The sequence below is a fragment of the Lipotes vexillifer genome, unplaced genomic scaffold (assembly GCF_000442215.2).
Source record: "Lipotes vexillifer unplaced genomic scaffold, Lipotes_vexillifer_v1.1 scaffold861, whole genome shotgun sequence".
Taxonomy (NCBI): Eukaryota; Metazoa; Chordata; class Mammalia; order Artiodactyla; family Lipotidae; genus Lipotes; species Lipotes vexillifer.
In genome coordinates, this window is record NW_006784231.1 from 331,442 (window position 1) to 349,379 (window position 17,938).

Consider the following 17,938-nt stretch of genomic DNA (forward strand, 5'->3'; position numbering starts at 1 on the left):
CAATATTACTTTTAGAGATTATATATAAAGCACACAAATTAGAACTTTTGGCTTGCTAAGTTTGCCACTTTGATCACGCCTCTACCTTTACCAACAATAATTCTGTAATAAATGTATTAGATATCATAATTTAGTTGGTAAATGGAATAGACAAATGAAAGTAAGTGGGACACCTGAATCGTTATTCTGATTTCAAAGTGAAATCTGTATTTTTCCTCCTAGCTTCCCAAAGTGAGTAAATAAATAAAAAATTAAAGGAAAATAATTTCACTTAAAGTGATTATCTTTTCATAAAGTATAATGAAAAGAAACAAAATAGGCTAAAATAGGATTATATATCCTTAACTGATTTTTTAAGATAGAAATTAAACCATATGCTCAAGTCAAATTGATTATATGAAATTTTCAGTTTGTAATAGATTTTAACTTAAAATTTTATCTTTCAATTTAATTTATCCTAATTTCTCAGGCAATAAAGTACTTTGACAAATAGTACTTTTGTTTACAAGAAGTACTTTTACAAATACAGCTGACCCTTAAACAACGTGGGTTTGAACTGCGTGGGTCTACTTACACATGGATATCTTTCAATAGTAAATACTTCAGTACTACATGGTCTGTCGTTGGATGAATCCACAGATGCAGAGGAATTGCAGATACAGAGGGTCCGACTACAGGTCATATGCAGATTAACCCCCATGTTGTTTACAGGTCAACTGTAGTGACATTCTAAGAAATGTATCAAATGATACAAATGCTATCCAATATAAATGTTAAAAACTATTATAATAATAACATGGTGCTACGTAAACCGACCTGGGTCCATATGGAGGGGAAAAGGTGTGACCAAAGAAGTGTCTATATATATATCCATCCAACTTCTCAAATACTCCATCATTATCTACTTGATATTCCTTCATGTCTTTAAGATAATCTTTGACATCATTAACAAAGTCAGTGAAGAGCTTCTGATCATGTATAAAGACACCATTTAGGAAAAACTTATTGATGAAGTGATCAAGTTCTTTCCAATGATGAAAACTATCCAGTTTTTCTAATAAATACCTTTCAATTAACTGTCTAAATTCACCTATCCTTACAGGATTCAACATTTTAACATTAAAAAGATTAATGGATTCCTGTTGAGCACATTCAAATACACCAGAACAAGCCTTTCTGAAAGAATTATAATTTTCACCACAGTCATGCTCAGCACTGCATTTCTGTGAATTTGTATTTTTTCCAAATTCTTCAAAATGAGGCTTTTCTTTCCTTCTCTCTCTTTGCGTAGTAGGGCCTCTACTATTCTGGTTTTGTGTATGTGCCTTATACTGTGGATATAAATATTCACTAAAAACTGTTGTTGGTTTTTTGGCTGCTGCTTCTTTTGTAGCACCAAATCTTTTATTGCCTTTTTCATCAAAGATATTCTTGGTGGTATCTTTGAAATGTCTGAAAGTGGATTTAACTGAATCTGAGAATTTTTTCAGATTTTCTTTTACAGCTTCTTTAGCCTGTTTAATTTTTTCTTTATGATGCCTCACAAACTCCTTGGTAGAATTCTTCATGGCATCAAATGTTTCCTTAACAGAACCCAAAAATGTTTCCTTTGACTTATTTTTAGCTCTGTGGTTTCCTCTGTTCCCTTTCTTTTTTCCATCAGTTTCTTGTTTTCCATTTTGATCTTTTGCTTCAACATACAGTCTTTCCCACAAGTCAGAACGCTGCTGTTCAAAGTTTAGCTTGCGCTCCAGCTCAGTGAGTCTTTCCCGTAACACTTCTATTTCCTTTTTTTCAGTCACTACACTGGGAGAGTCTGGGTTGCTATATGACTGACTAGAGCTTAGTTGCTGGAGTTCCACCCTTAAAGCCATGGTTATTAGTTGTTCTCTTTCCAGTTCCTTCCTTAGCATCTTTGCTTCTGCCAACAGAGTCTCCTTTTGATTAAGGAAACTTTGTGTTTTCAGCTTTTCTTCTTCCAAATGCTGCTTAAGTTTTTGATTTTCTGTAACTAATTCAGCACTTGTCCCTTTATCTTCCAATATCCTAATCTGTTCTCTTAGTTTCCTTAACTCTTCCTGTAATGAAGATAAGGCTTTTTCTTCCTTCTCCAGAGATATTCTTAAATACTGATTTTCTGTATCAAGGTTCCTTTTCTGAGTTTCAAAGGACATTTTCTCTGTTTCAGTATGGGTCCAACACCTTGCAAGGTTTTCCTTCAATGACTAAATTTTTTTGAAAGATAAGAAAGAAAAATGTCAAGAGCTTTAAAGGCTGAATTTAAATCTTTAAGATACAACAAATACTCCATAAATGTTTAGTGTCTATTTCTGCAGAGACTATCCTTTATGTAGTTTTTTCAATATATGAAAACTGGAAAATACAAGGTTCATATGCAGGAAAATGCACAGCAAAGAGCTTCATCAAAATAAAAACATAGCACACTGGAGGAAGACAGCCTTCTATCTTTTGACTACAGGACTCCAATCTCTCCTGAGAAAGCTCCTCGAGAGAATGTAGGAAGGACTAAAGGTTCTCTGATCCTTGGGTGAGGGCGATTATCTTTTATAAAAAGTAAAATTACAGCTAGAGATGACTTCAGGCTTCAGAAAGTTCTGTTTATACTCACTGCACTCTTTGAAGGAAAAAAATTTCAGTAATCTTAGTCCTATTTGAAAGATCTTGGTCGTATGCAAATTAACATCTCTAAGTTCAGATAAGTTATACAAGTTCTCCCATACTTTAGAGAACACACTGAATATTGGTAACATTTACAACTAATTTCTCCAATTTCAATTAATTTTCTGAAGAGACTGTAACCAGATTAGCAATGCAACTCTGAAGTCAACATTCTTGCTGAGAAATTATGTCCAGTCAGGTTTAGAGAATTCTGCTGCAGCACTAGGTAGCCTTGAATGATCTTTCTTTCAATACATGTATTAGTAACAAACTTTCATCAAAACAGCAAGAAATTAAACAATATGCTTAGACAGGTTAATGGTTATAGCACTATCCAGTCAGTTAATGGTTAGAGCACTATCCAGTCAGTTAAAATATCTTCATAAATCAGCAAAATGATATAACTTTGCTTAATTTACTACAAATATTATGACTATTCCCTTTGAATCAGACCAGAAAAATATCTGATTTACAGAGACAAAAAAAAAAAAAATCCTTTGAATGAGGATATTTTCCACTTGAAAAATAAATATCTGAAATGGATGTTTCACTGTCTGGCTCATTAATCTTCGAAGAACAAATTAAAATTTAAAATTTCCTTACAGTCATTTCATCTGCTCTCCCTAAGTGAGAGAAAACAAGTTTCATCTACCCAACAGAAATGGACTTTGGAGAATATTATGCTTACTGAAGTAAGTCAGAGAAAAAAAAAATACTGTATATCATTTATTGTGGAATCTAAAAAATAATACAAACAAATGTATGTAGCAAGACAGAAACAGATATAGAAAACAAACTAGTGGTTACCAGTGAAGAAAGGGAAGGGGGAGGGGCACTTTAGGGATACGGGATTAAGAAATACAAACTACTACTATGTATAAAATAGATAAGCAACAAGGATATATCCTATAGCACAGGGAATTACAGCCATTATCTTGTAATAACTTTTAATGGAGTATAATCTATGAATTACTATGAATTAGCATGAATTACAATGCTGTACACCTGATATTAATATAATACTGTAAATCAACTACACTTCAATTTTTTTTTAAGTGAACTATGGAGTAGAACAGACTAATGTAACATTGTCTTTAAATGCACAAGCACGGGGAGCACCACAGAATGACTGGAGGGTACAATATTCTGTATCTAGTAAACTCTAAAATCTTGAATCAAGTGACTAAGCAGATGCTGGACAGGTCTTCCATGATGATCTTCAAAACCCAAACTACATTTAACAGCTGGAGACAAAAGGTCTGCAAGAACTGACTCAGCAAATACCTATGCGGGGCGAGTCTCCTTACAGCCAATATCATTCTATGGAACCAGAAACCATGATGGTAAGAAGAAAATGGCTGCTCTTTTTTATAACATCCTCTGCTCAAGGCAGGGAAAACTACACTATTTACAATTAACTTCAGTAGTCCCTCCCTGAAAGATATATTTCAGATGTTAAGTGGAATTCTGTCTTCCAAAGAAATACAATCATAACCCTATAAAGAATATATACATAAACTGCGAAGGAAATTTAGGAAAATGGAAGGAAAAAGGAATAGTTTACCTTTCTACCCTGAGTTTATCTGTAATCCCTACACCCTTCTTAGGCAAGAACTAGAGAGACCAGGTATTTTGCTAATCCTCATAAACCCAGAATACACAGCACAGTCCTGTGGGAGCCAGGTGAATTTCAGGTATGATAGTGTAACATGCTCTCTCTTTCTTCATAACTGACATGAAACCAGAGAAAAAGGACTGGCTGATTATTTCCCTTGATCAAGGGTGGCTCCTTAGAGAAGCTACAAACTCTCCTCTCTCTCTCTCACTGAATGAAAATGTTTTGCTTGGCTCTGTAAAAATAACATTAATAATAATAATGTTTCATAGATAATATCAATTAAAATACTGTTAACTATAATATAGTGATTAGGAATAACATCTTTGGAGTCAGATAAACAGAATTAAATTCAGCTCTGCTGGCTGCTAGACTTGGGAAAGTTATTTAACTTTTTTGAGCCTCTTTCCCATCTATAAAATGAAATTAATACTTGCTTATTTCACTGGGATGTGGTGAGAAATAAGAGAAATACTGTATGTGAGGTACATCAGTGCCCAGAACACAGTAAGTACTCAATCTATAATTACCAATATTATTACTGATTTACTAATCTGCACTGTAGTTGTATCTGAATAGCATAATTACTGGCTAACACAATTTTAAAATTTTATTTCTAGTACATACCTTATAATCTATAAACGACCCTTGTTCCTGTTGACACTGGGAAAGATAATCCTTCATATCATTCAATTCATCTTTATGTATCTTTCTGACTAACTGTTGACGCTTCTGAATCTGAATTGTGCCTAAAAATAAAAATTTTTATTAGGGATATATAACATAAATGTCATGATTACCAATATTTTTAAACATACAATAAAACATTTACTTTGCATATATTTAACTGCTTAATCCAGACAGGATCATTTTCTTCAAAATATCAGCATTTCACAGTTCTATAAAAATTCTGATTATATAAACAAAGAAGGAATAAGTAAAATCTTACAGTGTCATTCATCAAATGGTGGTATATGGATGTTAATTTATAAATCAGGCCAAGTAGGTTAATATATTTTTTACTTTATTTAGCATACACCAGGGATATTTATTTAAGCAGTTCACTATCCTTTTGATTGAAACAAGCCAGACCATATTACCTTACCAAACAAAAAAATTTATGTTTCTGTCTTACTGTTGTTTTTAAGGGCTAAGGTACATAAAGTGTTGCATTCCCCACTTCAACAGAGAAAGGAACAAACCATGGAGTCTATTCACAGGTTATATAGTATTTCCTTACTAACTAAGGAAAAATGAAGATGTCTATTTTTTCTCACTGTATTTTGCCTAAATGATATAGCACAAGCCCAAAAAGAATAGCAAGAAAAATAACTGGCTAACTATAATTACCCACCATTCTCAAAGCCAGATCTTTTAAGAACTCTGCATTAGTTAGGTCTGTACTGGAGTATCACCATCCCTATCCCAGTAATAAAGAAATCGTAAATCAACCAGGATGCTCTATATTTTCATCCTAAAAATCAAAATGTTAATTTGCCAAGACATGCTGTTCACGTGCTGCTACATGCTTCATGCACGAGAAAAACAACAACACTAAATCAAAAAGAAGGCAAAATGCATTTGGCAACCATAATATTACATCTACTGAGTGGCATACCATTATGTAAAAGACATCACAGAATTTTGTAATGAAAGAATATAATATGGGACTGAGTGAACTGATGAGGATGATTATAATTTCTGTGACTTTCTGTTTGAATAAAAAAAGAATATAATAATAGTTAATTGATTTCTGAAAAATTAACATTTCTTCAGTACATCTTGAAAACCACCAAAGAGAAAACTTCTGCCAAATTACAGACAAGTGTTACCAGTTAACAGCTATGATATTGTTAGAATTCACTTCTCAAAAAAAAAAATCACAAATTTGCATGGCAAATTTGTTTCACTATTACTCAAAAGAATCTCAGATTTTTTGAAATATCGAAATAAATTTATCTATAGTTCCCAAGGCAACTGAAAACTTCTTTTTTTCAAACTGCTAACAGAATGAATTCTTTTGGCCACTGGAAAATAACTTAAAACTAATGTGTTGAGATCTGAGTTTACAATACCATTACATAGCATATGTCTGATGACTATCAATGTGCCCTTTGTCAATCAATCTCACAAACAATTAGGTTTTTTTTTCCCCCCTCTACATCTTCAACTGCCTAACTATGAAGTGTTACAACCCAGGGTATAAGGCCTTCTGGTTATATCCACAAATCTGCCTACCTTAATCACATTAACCCACTGTCAGTTTTTGCTACCACTGCTGTAAGACTTCTCTTCTACAGGTAAAGAGTCTCAATCTCACCAGAGCTTGCAGCCAATATATCCAGCTGCCTGCTAGGCACAATTTTGAGGGTGTCTTCATTTAAAAAAAAAAAACAAAAACAACTGAACTTCAGCACCTGCCCTAATTTATTCTAAAATAAAGTTGGGTAAAAACAAACCGAACTGTGCTCACCATCTATTAACTCTCTCATCTAGCAAAACTCTTCCCCTCTAACTCCCCCAACACCAAAAGTAAAGCAGCTAACACACTTCTTGGAATTTAAAAAGTAAACCACCAATATCTCAAGCATCCAGGATCAAAGTTCTGTTTTCCATTGCTACTTCAGTGTCCCTTATTTCACCAACCTTCTCTCCATCCCCACCACCACGAGAACTGTCAAGGTCCTGATCACTGAATACCTGAATTACAAAACCTTCTAGTTAACTGTTCTAATTTTTCCCACACTATTTATCTTCCTGCACTTTTCCTCTAAAATTACTGCTCTCAGTTCACTCTATAAATCAAACTCTCCTACTCAGATTCCAAGATGTTTTACAATATAACATCCCACATATTCCAACCTATTTTCCATTATCTCTAAATATCTATTCTGCTATAATCCTACCAGTCTTTTCAGTGCTCCCAAACCTAGCAAGTTTACTTTCAGATTATCAGGTTCTCCACTGCTAGAATGTTCTACGTTCCTTCCACATAGTGTTAAGTCCAGACCCAACTTAAATCCTACCATCTCTAGGGTGACTCAGTGTCATAGTTTGAGCTATGATTCTTGTCTGTGCTTCATAAATTAGCACCTAGTTATACTGTTACACTGAAATGTCTGCTGAAAAGCAGCACAGCCTATACTTAAAGCAACTCCATGAGGAAACCAACTCCGCTGTTAATTTGGAATATGGATAGTCTACAGGTAAAAGAAATAAGATAGGTGCTTCATCAAGAATTTAAAAAAAAATTTTGTAAGCACTTTCAGGACCTGAAGCAGTGCCAAATACCTATAGTACATTCTTTTACTATCCTCAGTCCTTCTAGTTCTCTCTTCCTTCCAAGATATATCTGACACTCCAAATTTAGTAGTTCTTGTTAAATGATTATAAAGCAAATGACTGATTATGGAGTGCAATGACTGACTTCACAGTGCCTGGGAAATTCAAGCTGGCTCTAAAATCAACTCAAAAGAGCTCTTAAAGTATTGAGATCGGTGCCACAATTAAGAAAAAAAATGTGATGTCCTTTAAAAGTGACCTTGAAAAGCTATCATTCAAGCTAAGTTTTTTTATGTTCCCTGAGCCAATCATATTATTATATGGACCTATTATTATGAAGGTTGTTCCTATTCTGAAAAGCTAATTTGAAATACTACAGGAAAATATTTATTAAATACAATTAATAAAGTAAATTTTACAAGTAACCAAAATTCTTAAATGACAGGGCAATAATTTCTCAACTTTGAAAGCACTCCTAAATTGATCTTTCTACAAAATACTTAAAGGTCATGCAATTTGTAGGGTTTTAGTGCAATGTGGATTAACATTAAATCACTGTCCAATTTTTTTTTTTAGTAAGAAAAGAAGATTAAAGTAAGACCTTCTCCTTTGTTACCTCCATGTTTACCTGCAAGGGGAAAAAACCATGCTCAAAAAAACATATTCATGTATTTGCTCCAGCTAGATAATAAACAAGTTAAGTATATATTTCAAGTCAAATCTCATTACAACAAACTTCAAGGGAGGATACAAATTACAAGATCCCAGTATTAAATTCAAGCAGACATCCACCAGGAGTCTAAATACTTATTTTTATTAATATAAAGTTAAATACAAGAAGAAACACATTTTACTGACTCTGACTTTAAACAGGATTGTCTTCACTAAGTTTCTTCTAACATTACACTATATTGAATAATATATCTTTTCCACAAATGAACAAAGGGAACATATAATTCTTCAATCTTAAGGAACACACTGTTGGAAGGAACTAGCAAAACCAGATTTACTCAGAAAGCTAAACTGTGGATTATGTAGGCAAAAATCCTAAAAGTAGTTAATACAAGGCAAACTGAAATTTGTGAAGTTGACAAGATCTAAGACGTTTGTTTAAAGTGTCTTTTTCAAAATTCTAATAAAGCAAAAAAATGAATGTTCAGTTCTCAGCCTTATCTTTGTACAAATATATACCTTAAATAAGATTCAATGGTTAGGCTCCCAAAAGAAAAGTAACACCACATGGAATTCCTTCCTCTTTTCACCCAGGATACTTTTAAAGGCTTTGCATTAAGAAAATTATTAATCAATATAAATAAACACTAACAAGGATAACAGTGAGCAAAATATAAAACAAATGAATTCTTAATTCATGTGAATCATGGAAGTAACAACAACGGTCACAAAATATACTGCCTTCATGAAACCTAAAAGTAGAAATAATGAGCACCTATTATTGTGACATTTCATATGTAACTATTTACGTGGAATTTAAATAATCCTAATAAAGTCACAGTTAAAACTACTTTAACTGTGATTCTAAATTAAAATGATTTGCCTTGTAATAAGCATTTCAGATTTTTAATCTTCCAATATTTTCTTTAAATAAATATATATATGAGCAATCCTTACATTTCTTAAATACTACCTCATTTCAGTGCAAACAGCTTTGTGAAGCAACACTATCCCCAGTTTCCACATGAGCAAACCAAGGCTCAAACATGTACAAGCTTTCCAAGGACATATATTTTAAGGAAGACACTGAAAACAGATCCCAGAATTCCTCACTCTTTGCCACCAGCTTATATATAACAAATCTTCAAATACTTACCGTAGAAATGTCCAAATCCCATGCTGATTGCAATCACCAAAGCAAGTATAACACATTTATTGAGACCACTATTGAACTGACGTTTACACGGCTCCTTAGAAGGTTCAGTTTCTTGTTCAGCAAGTAACCTTTCTTCAGATTCTGAACTAGAAACAGTCTTCTTCCTAGCACGGCGTCGTCTAAAGGCCAGACTGGGCTGATGACTGGTTTCATCACTACTTGATTCGTCATCGCTAGGCTGAGATGAAAATACTATTTTAAAAAGAAAAATGTAGATAAATATTAAATATTTTAGAAAAGCCTTCCCAGTAAATATGATTTAGAATGCCATCCCTACATGCCTTTTTACATACAACAGCCAAGAACTAAAACAACACAATAGAAACAAAAACTCAAGTTTTCAAGTTTATCAACATAAAGCCAAAGATTTCAACTGTGATACATAAGAAACTGTTAACTACACTCTGTGCCTTTGAGGGTCTGGTTTTGGTTGTTTTTTTTTTAACTTCCCTTATAGTTTACACCATTAGAACAATCATTCTCATAACGTATTAAATTTCACTGCTATTAGAGCCACAAACAAATACTATTTCTAGAACAGAAAAAAAACCCCTCTATCTCTTCCTTTAATTTCAAATAGAGGTAATTTAAGCTCAACTGTTTAAGGAACAGAGGGAAGTATATAAGCAGTTCCTGAGACTTAAAAAAGACAACAACTACCAAAAGTTTCCTTGAGTGTACTAGTCCCTAGTTTTGTTTCCATCCTATGAGCCCAAAATCAAGGTTCAAAGCACTATAGTTTAACACAGGTTTCCAGAAGTCAGATGAGCCCTTCCCTTCGACTGCCACTCTTACTAGAAGGTTATTAATTTTACCCTCTAGTAAATATGTCAGCATGAGGAAGTGACACAACAGCTATCTCCGATATTAAGGACTAGTCTTGTGCTGCTCCTTTATGAAAAGAATAATGAAGAATAACAAATTGGAAAAAAAATTCCACAAGAAATCTCAAGGACTAGAAGCATATTCATTGGAAAAAACCATCTTCGGCTTTTTCAAGTGTATAATTTCTTAACATTGTTCCATATATCAATAAACTATATGCTGACACAGAAGATTAGATGACTCAGTAATAATTTCCATAGGCCAGAGAGAAGAAAAAAAAAAGCACTAAAAGTAAGGATAAAATGTGAACATGAATTTGATACAAAGAGCTCCAAAACAACAAACATTCATGCTTCGAAAAAGCAGAACAGTTCTTCAGAAGACAGGGTATCCATGCCACAGCAAAGCTGGTGACTTAGGTTAGACAGTACTCCTAACAGATGTATCACAGAGAATTTATAACTTTCACACTTACAACAACAAACACAAAGACAGAAGGCACTACTGAATGAATGAATATTCCTAATATTTAGTGATAATAGATGCCACTGAGAGATCTTTTGGTCATAACCCTTATGCCCATCATGTTTATCTGGTTATTCTTGATCACTAGTTTTTCCAAGATGTCGTCGCCTCAGCTGTGAGGTTACATTTCTTGGAAAAAGAGAAAGAAAGGAAGACTTAAACAAAGCATTACATAATACAAAGGCATTCATGATCATGGTGGGAGTACTTAAGTCAGACTTTCTGACATTATTAAGATGGGTAAATATAAAAACAAACCATTTGTCAAAATTTCTTGAATTTTCAATTCTACATTAACTTATTGCCTTCATTATACAGTCTAAGTAAACAAACCAGCTTAACCCACATGAACAAATTCGCATCCTTATCGAATGCTTCCATCTTTTTTAACCCATACGTATGATAGCTGAAATATTTTGATTTTTAAACTTCTTTTAAAGCATAATTTGGCACACAGTCCAAGATGCAAGCAATGCAAAGGCATGCAATAAGCTTAGCCAGCTTTATTACAAGATCAATTTTGAACACCTGTTCAGAGTATCACAGATTACAGCAGATATCTTCAAAGCACTAAGTAAATTGTAAATGTGACTAGGCACACTCAGCTCTAGAAAAGCTGATCAGATTTAGTCACACCACCTTGGAAAGCGAGTTGGCTAGGAACATGGTGTTTCAGCTGATCATCCCATCCCCTTATGCATTCAGGAATCTTCCACAGCTTCTCCCACCACCTTTCTTTTGTGAATAAACAGGAAAAAAGATGTATAAAGCTTTATTATAAAGAATAAAAAGGAAAAAGAGAATTGAAAAACACTTGTTTTAATTATCACTTAACATTATCACTCGTGCTCCATCAAAATCTAATAATCATGCCTTTTTAAAAAACATATATACAAAAAAAAAAAAAAAAATATATATATATATATATATATATATACACACACAATACAAACTTTTCTACAGCTACCAATTCTGGTTCCTTAGGGGAGGAGAGGGTCATATGGAGGGAGTGGGAAATGTTCTTAAATCAACAAAAAGATTATTGCCATAGAATCTAATTTATAAAAAGAAAAAAAATGAAGTTGAAATCCTATAAAGATGGAGAAGAAAGGGAAAGGAAAAAAAAGGAATAGGTAGCAGGAAATTAACCAACGAAGAAAAATACAGGCTAAGGGAAGAGAACAAAAACTCTTGATAATTGATGTATATATACTATTTTCAACATAGTCCAAAATCATTTTTGATTATTTTTTAACATTTTCTTTATTGAAATAATTAATTCCCTTGGGAGGGAGAGCAATGGATAAAAATACACCTAAAAAAATACTCTGCTTAACTGAATCTGTAAAATTCCCAAGAAGTCCAAGTTCACAAAGGAAATTAAAAACTAGATTAATGTGTTCTGAAGTACTGAAGTTCCTGGAAAAAAAATCAACAGTGTGTGGCATCGTTTCTTAAATGTCTGCTTGGACTCTTCTGCAATGCTCCTGGCTTCAATCTGACTATACATTCTGGCCCACAAATATTTTAAAATTAAACCAGCTTCTGGTTTAACCTCTACTTGAATTTTACTAGCTTAAATTAGAATAAGAAAAATTCCACTGTCTGATTATGGCAAATTAAACAAAGAATGGTAAAATCTAAGAAAGTGATCTGAAATAAATACTACACGTTCCTGTTTTTTTTGTTTGTTTTGTTTTGTTTTTGTTTTTTTGTTTTTTTTGCGGTACGCGGGCCTCTCACTGTTGTGGCCTCTCCCGTTGCGGAGCACAAGCTCCGGACGCGCAGGCCTAGTGGCCATGGCTCATGGGCCCAGCTGCTCCGCGGCATGTGGGATCTTCCCAGACCGGGGCACGAACCTGCATCCCCTCCATTGGCAGGTGGACTTTCAACCACTGCGCCACCAGGGAAGCCCTACACGTTCCTGTTTTTGCATCAAATTAGGAAACTCTTATTATCACTAGCAATGTCCCAGGTATCTCTCACATAATTCACCCTAAATTATAATTGGGGGTTAAAAACCGTGGGCTGGGCTTCCCTGGTGGCACAGCGGTTGAAAGTCCGCCTGCTGATGCAGGGAACACGGGTTTGTGCCCTGGTCTGGGAGGATCCCACATGCCGCGGAGAGACTGGGCCCGTGAGCCAGGCCTCTGAGCCTGCACGTCCGGAGCCTGTGCTCCGCAACGGGAGAGGCCGCGTCAGTGAGAGGCCCGCGTACTGCAAAAAAAAAAAAAAATCCATGGGTTAATTATAGATCTCTTTCTTAGATTTTCTGTAACTTTGTGTCTAAATATTTATATTACCCTGAAAGATGTTACATATGTCCCTAAAACTGTGCCAAAGAATTGTAGAGGGAATTAGCTCAGTAACTCACATTTTACCTCCAAATGATTCTGTCTGAACAACAGGCATTCATTGCATTAAGAATGTGACTTACAATAGGTACATTTTCATAACTCAATCTAAAGTAAAAGATCCAAAGTTCAGGGCTTTAGGATGCTGCTGTTTTGCCAGTTCCTTAAACCCTGTTTGGCACATGGTAGCACACAATAAATGTTTGTTGACTGACTAATAATTAAATGGATCTGGAAGGCTTCAATAAAGTTTCTTTCACTATTTCTAAAATATAAAATTTGTACCACTGTAACTAAAAATCTTATTAACATTGTCCTACTTTTTTAAGTATAATGGCTCAATCTCCCACTCCTAAAGACCTAAAAATTGTCAAATGCATTTTGGAGTGTTTGAGACATTAACAAATCTCCTTGAAGCTATTTTTTCTCTTCTTTCAATGATAAAAGATGGTATTTATTGGACTACTGTGCTCTAGGCCCTAGGTCTAGGAAAACACTAGATATAACAGTAGATTTTACAAAAAATTTTCATGAGTTTTACCCAAACATATTCAAAACTTGAAATTCAGGGTCAGAAAACAAGCCATTATATAAAATGTGGTCACAAGAGTCCTAAGTCTCCTATCAGCGTATCCGTTATGTAGTTCTTACCAGTTTCTGGCTGACAAAATGTATACTGGCTGCTAGAGGAAGAGCCCATGTTAAAGTCTTCTGGACTCTGTGCTTCTTTAACAATTATTGCTTCTTCTTGACTCCCAGTTTCTTCTAACTTAGGTGGCTCAAGTGTAACAATATCAGAATCATCACTGACAGTTCCAAAATAGAGATTGCCATCAGGTGACTTTTCTTCCTCTCCCTGAAGAATCATAATTTTAGAGACAAATTCAACAATTATTTATGGGTCTTATATTTTCTAGGCAGTTCAAAGTATATAATGGTATTTAAGTAGTATGGTGACTGGGTTTAAAATAAGTCCTGCCCAACAGGAAAGGATTACACAATAGTAGGTTCATCCTAGGGAATTCCCTAGCGGTCCAGTGGTTAGGACTCTGCACTTTCACTACCAGGGGCCTGGGTTCAATCCCTGGTCAGGGAATTAGGATCTCACAAGTCGTGTGGCAAGCCCAAAAACAAAAACAAAAACAAATAGTAGGCTTATATTTCAGTCTGAAAATACCATCAAACCTGTTGGCAACTCTCTCTTTCAGAATTAAATCAAACTGCTGTCTACCATTCATTTGTGGGCTGCAGAAGCTGAGAAACAAACCCACCTTTCCAACCCAATATCCACAAAAAGGAGAGGATTTGTTTCTCACCAGTTCTACAGGTTTATTTGGGCATAACTCTGTGGTCAGGGAGCCCATAAAAGACTGATTAAATTATCCTGATAAACTTCAAAAGCTATGTAATGTAAAGATCATCCAGCTATCTAGTTTTATCTGGAAGTCAAGTAAAATGCCAAAGGACAAAGTTGGTTCTCAAATTTTAAAACTAACCTTCATTTTAGATATGAACCCTTAATTTCTCAATATAATTCAAGAAAGCAACATATTTCCAAAGAAAATATTAGAGGTGAAATGAATAGATCTTTAACACATTACCAAGAAATCGCTTTTCTAAATTAAAAGATAGCTCACTTAATTAGGAGTTATATGGAAGCTAACTTTAATCTTAAAACTGACCAACCTGCAGAATCTCAAATTTTTCAATAAAAGATATTTATAATTCAAATAGGAACAGAACGCACAAATAGAAATGGAAGCTTTAATTAGTATTCTCTAATAAATACTGTTTATCATACATCCACATAGTAAAACACAAGGTTACCTCAAGTGCTGACTTCATTTCCTCCAAAGCTGGATAAGTAGCTCCTCCCATTAACACTGTGCCATTCTGGCTGCTCTCTGACATAAAGCAAAGATCAATTTAATTACACTTCATCGACTTTTTTTTTTTGTCTGCATATATTATATAATATAGGCAGATAAAATCTATTCCTAATTATTAAAGTGGATTTAAGGAAATGCCACATGTAATTATAACAGTCACTCTATTGTTACTAAAAAGATCTCTGTATTTCAAATATAACTATTTGAAATTGTCAGGGGATAATTTTAGGTACTGAACTGAACTCATTTAAAAATCTACCAAAAACCATAATCCCTAAATAAACAATCTCTACATTACAATTCCAAAGTACTTAAGCCAAGGTGTTTGTAAAAACCTGTTAATATGGAAAACTGATTCTCAGATAATTGACGGCACTTTTCCTGAATTCTTAGTTTATTCATAATTCTTAAACGTACCAGTATTCTAATGACTGTCAATGCCTAGTAACACAAGAATCAAAACTATGGCTTCAAATTACAAATCTTTACAATAAAAAATGGACTATAAAAAACAAGGCCTCAAAAGAACACAGAAAAACAAGATAATGTCACCATAGCAGATGCAGATATATTTTATAAGAAACTCTCAAAAAACAATATACAAATTAGAGTTTATGTCATATTTTTAATGAAAAAGGCTATAAAATGTTAATAGAAGCTAAAAATATTAAAACAGTATACAATAAGCATCAGGTTTTATGCATAGCAAAGTATATGCATTGTTGGTATAATGTTACCACCAGATAAAAAGAATTATAGATGGCTTTGAATTTTTTTGCTCATCATTTGTTTTTCTATCATAAATGTGTATTTCTCATATAATTTAACCCCTCTAAAATAACAAAGGGAAAAAAATCCAAACATCATTTGTGTGTGTTATATAGCTCCTAACAGAGTATTAATTTGGAGATAAGACTCCTCAACGAAGGTGGACTAGGGTCCAAGGATGCCTGAGGAAGTATGGAAATTTTTTTTTACATATCTAAATATATGCATTTCTTGGGAGAGACCATCCACAGCTTTCAGATTCTCAGAGATCTCTGACCCATGAAAGATGAGAATCACTGTTCAAATGAGAATAGCAATCAACACATAAGCTGAAAACAAGATTAACAGGTATAATCTTTTATATTTCTGGCCTTGACACATGCACTTTATTCTCCTGATGGAGAAATGTTCTGTTTACATTTTAATGCAATTTTTAAAAGAAAATTTAAGAAGTAATTTTTAAATATGAAGATGTACTAATTATGTGGGTTTCTTAATCCTTTATATAATTAATATGGGCATCAAATCCCACAGAAGAATATATAACATTAATGCAATACAGTAGTTAAATGCCATTTACCACCTATAACCAAAGGTACTCTGAAGTGTGGTAACTGGAGAAGAGTTTAGTAAATCCTTTGTGTGAATAAATAATTTTGTATATCACTAGTCTTAATCAAGGTTAGTAATATTTAGTCACTGTTTACACTAGCAGTATCAAAGAGTCATATGGAGGCCCAAGTATGTACTATAGCTACTAACAAACAAACCCCCTGGGCAATTCGGTGCCACTGGGTTCTTTAGGCCTGCCCACTTAACCCACACGAAAATTGTAGTCTTTCAGTGTGACTTGATGATTTAGACTAGCCAGAAAGGCTGCCCACCTAGAAAGAAGGCAAGATTCATAATGTTGCTCACATATCCTATTAAAAAAAAAAAAGAAAAATCAGACTTCTTTAAACTTACCTCCCTGCTCTGATTGCAATACTTGTAGCTCCTCTTGTGATAAAGATGAACATTCTGGGGTGAGCTCACAGCTGTCACTGGCTGCACCATGTTCAGAATTCACCATCTCTGTATCAGACCCCTAGATAAAAAGTGTTAATCAGTTATTCATCTATCAGCTGCCCAAAGCTGGATGTGACTACATGTAGATGCTTCCATTTCTCAAAGTCCCAGATGCTGCTATACTCCAAAGGGAACAGTATCTATTCCTTTTTTTTTTTTTTTTTTTAATTTTTTAAAATTTTTGGTCGCGTCGGGTCTCGTTGCTGCGTGTGGGCTTTCTCTAGTTGTGGCGAGCAGGGGCTACTCTTCGTTGCGGCACATGGGCTTCTCATTGCGGCAGCTTCTCTTCTTGCAGAGCATGGGTTCTAGGGGCACAGGCTTCAGTAGTTGTGGCACACAGGCTCAGTAGTTGTGGTGCACGGGCTTAGTTGCTCCACGGCATGTGGGATGTTCCTGGACCAGGAATCGAACCCGTGACCCCTGCATTGGCAGGCGGATTCTTAACCACTGCACCACAAGGGAAGTCCAGTATCTATTCCTTTCGTTCAATTTAGTCCATAAAACCTACAGCAGGGGAGCCATAGGTTTAGATTCTAAAGTCAGTCAGTCCTGGGACTTCCCTTGTGGCACAGTGGTTAAGAATCCACCTGCCAATGCAGGGGACATGGGTTTGAGCCCTGGTCCGGAAAGATCCAACATGCCGTGGAGCAACTAAGTCCGTACGCCACAACTACGGAGCCTGCATGCCAAAACTACTGAAGCCCGCATGCCTAGAGCCCATGCTCTGCAACAAGAGAAGCCACCACAGTGAGAAGCCACGAGCCACAATGAAGAGTAGCCCCCACTCACAGGAACAAAAGACCCAACGCAGCCAAAAATAAATAAATTTTTTAAAATCTTAAAAACAATAAAATAAAAGAAGTCAGTCTAAAAGTCAAACACTCTAACTATGCTATAAACCCAAGCAATAAATCTGAATCCCAGAGGATGTTTCTAAATTTAGCTATTTCTATTAATTTGCTTCTACTCAACACTTATGGAACTACTCTAAGCAAGACATTTTGCTAGTGTCACAGGGTATGAAAAATTGAAATCTAAAATTCAG

At 34.6% G+C, this 17,938-nt stretch overlaps 1 protein-coding gene across 2 annotated transcripts in view; it reads right to left on the minus strand.

Annotated features, from left to right (window-relative positions):
• CCPG1 (cell cycle progression 1) overlaps positions 1 to 17,938 on the minus strand; it is a 39,947-nt gene that overhangs the window by 2,432 nt on the left and 19,577 nt on the right. The window contains exons 2-8 of one of the 2 annotated variants that reach the window (XM_007456614.1): positions 16,792 to 16,912; positions 14,996 to 15,072; positions 13,820 to 14,024; positions 9,405 to 9,656; positions 4,922 to 5,043; positions 2,122 to 2,225; positions 817 to 969 (exon numbers count right to left, since the gene is read on the minus strand). In XM_007456614.1, coding sequence (XP_007456676.1) covers positions 817 to 969; positions 2,122 to 2,225; positions 4,922 to 5,043; positions 9,405 to 9,656; positions 13,820 to 14,024; positions 14,996 to 15,072; positions 16,792 to 16,912 — 1,034 coding nt within the window. Of the gene's footprint in view, positions 1 to 816; positions 2,226 to 4,921; positions 5,044 to 9,404; positions 9,657 to 13,819; positions 14,025 to 14,995; positions 15,073 to 16,791; positions 16,913 to 17,938 lie in introns of both variants that reach the window. The other variant, XM_007456613.1, reaches the window with a different exon arrangement.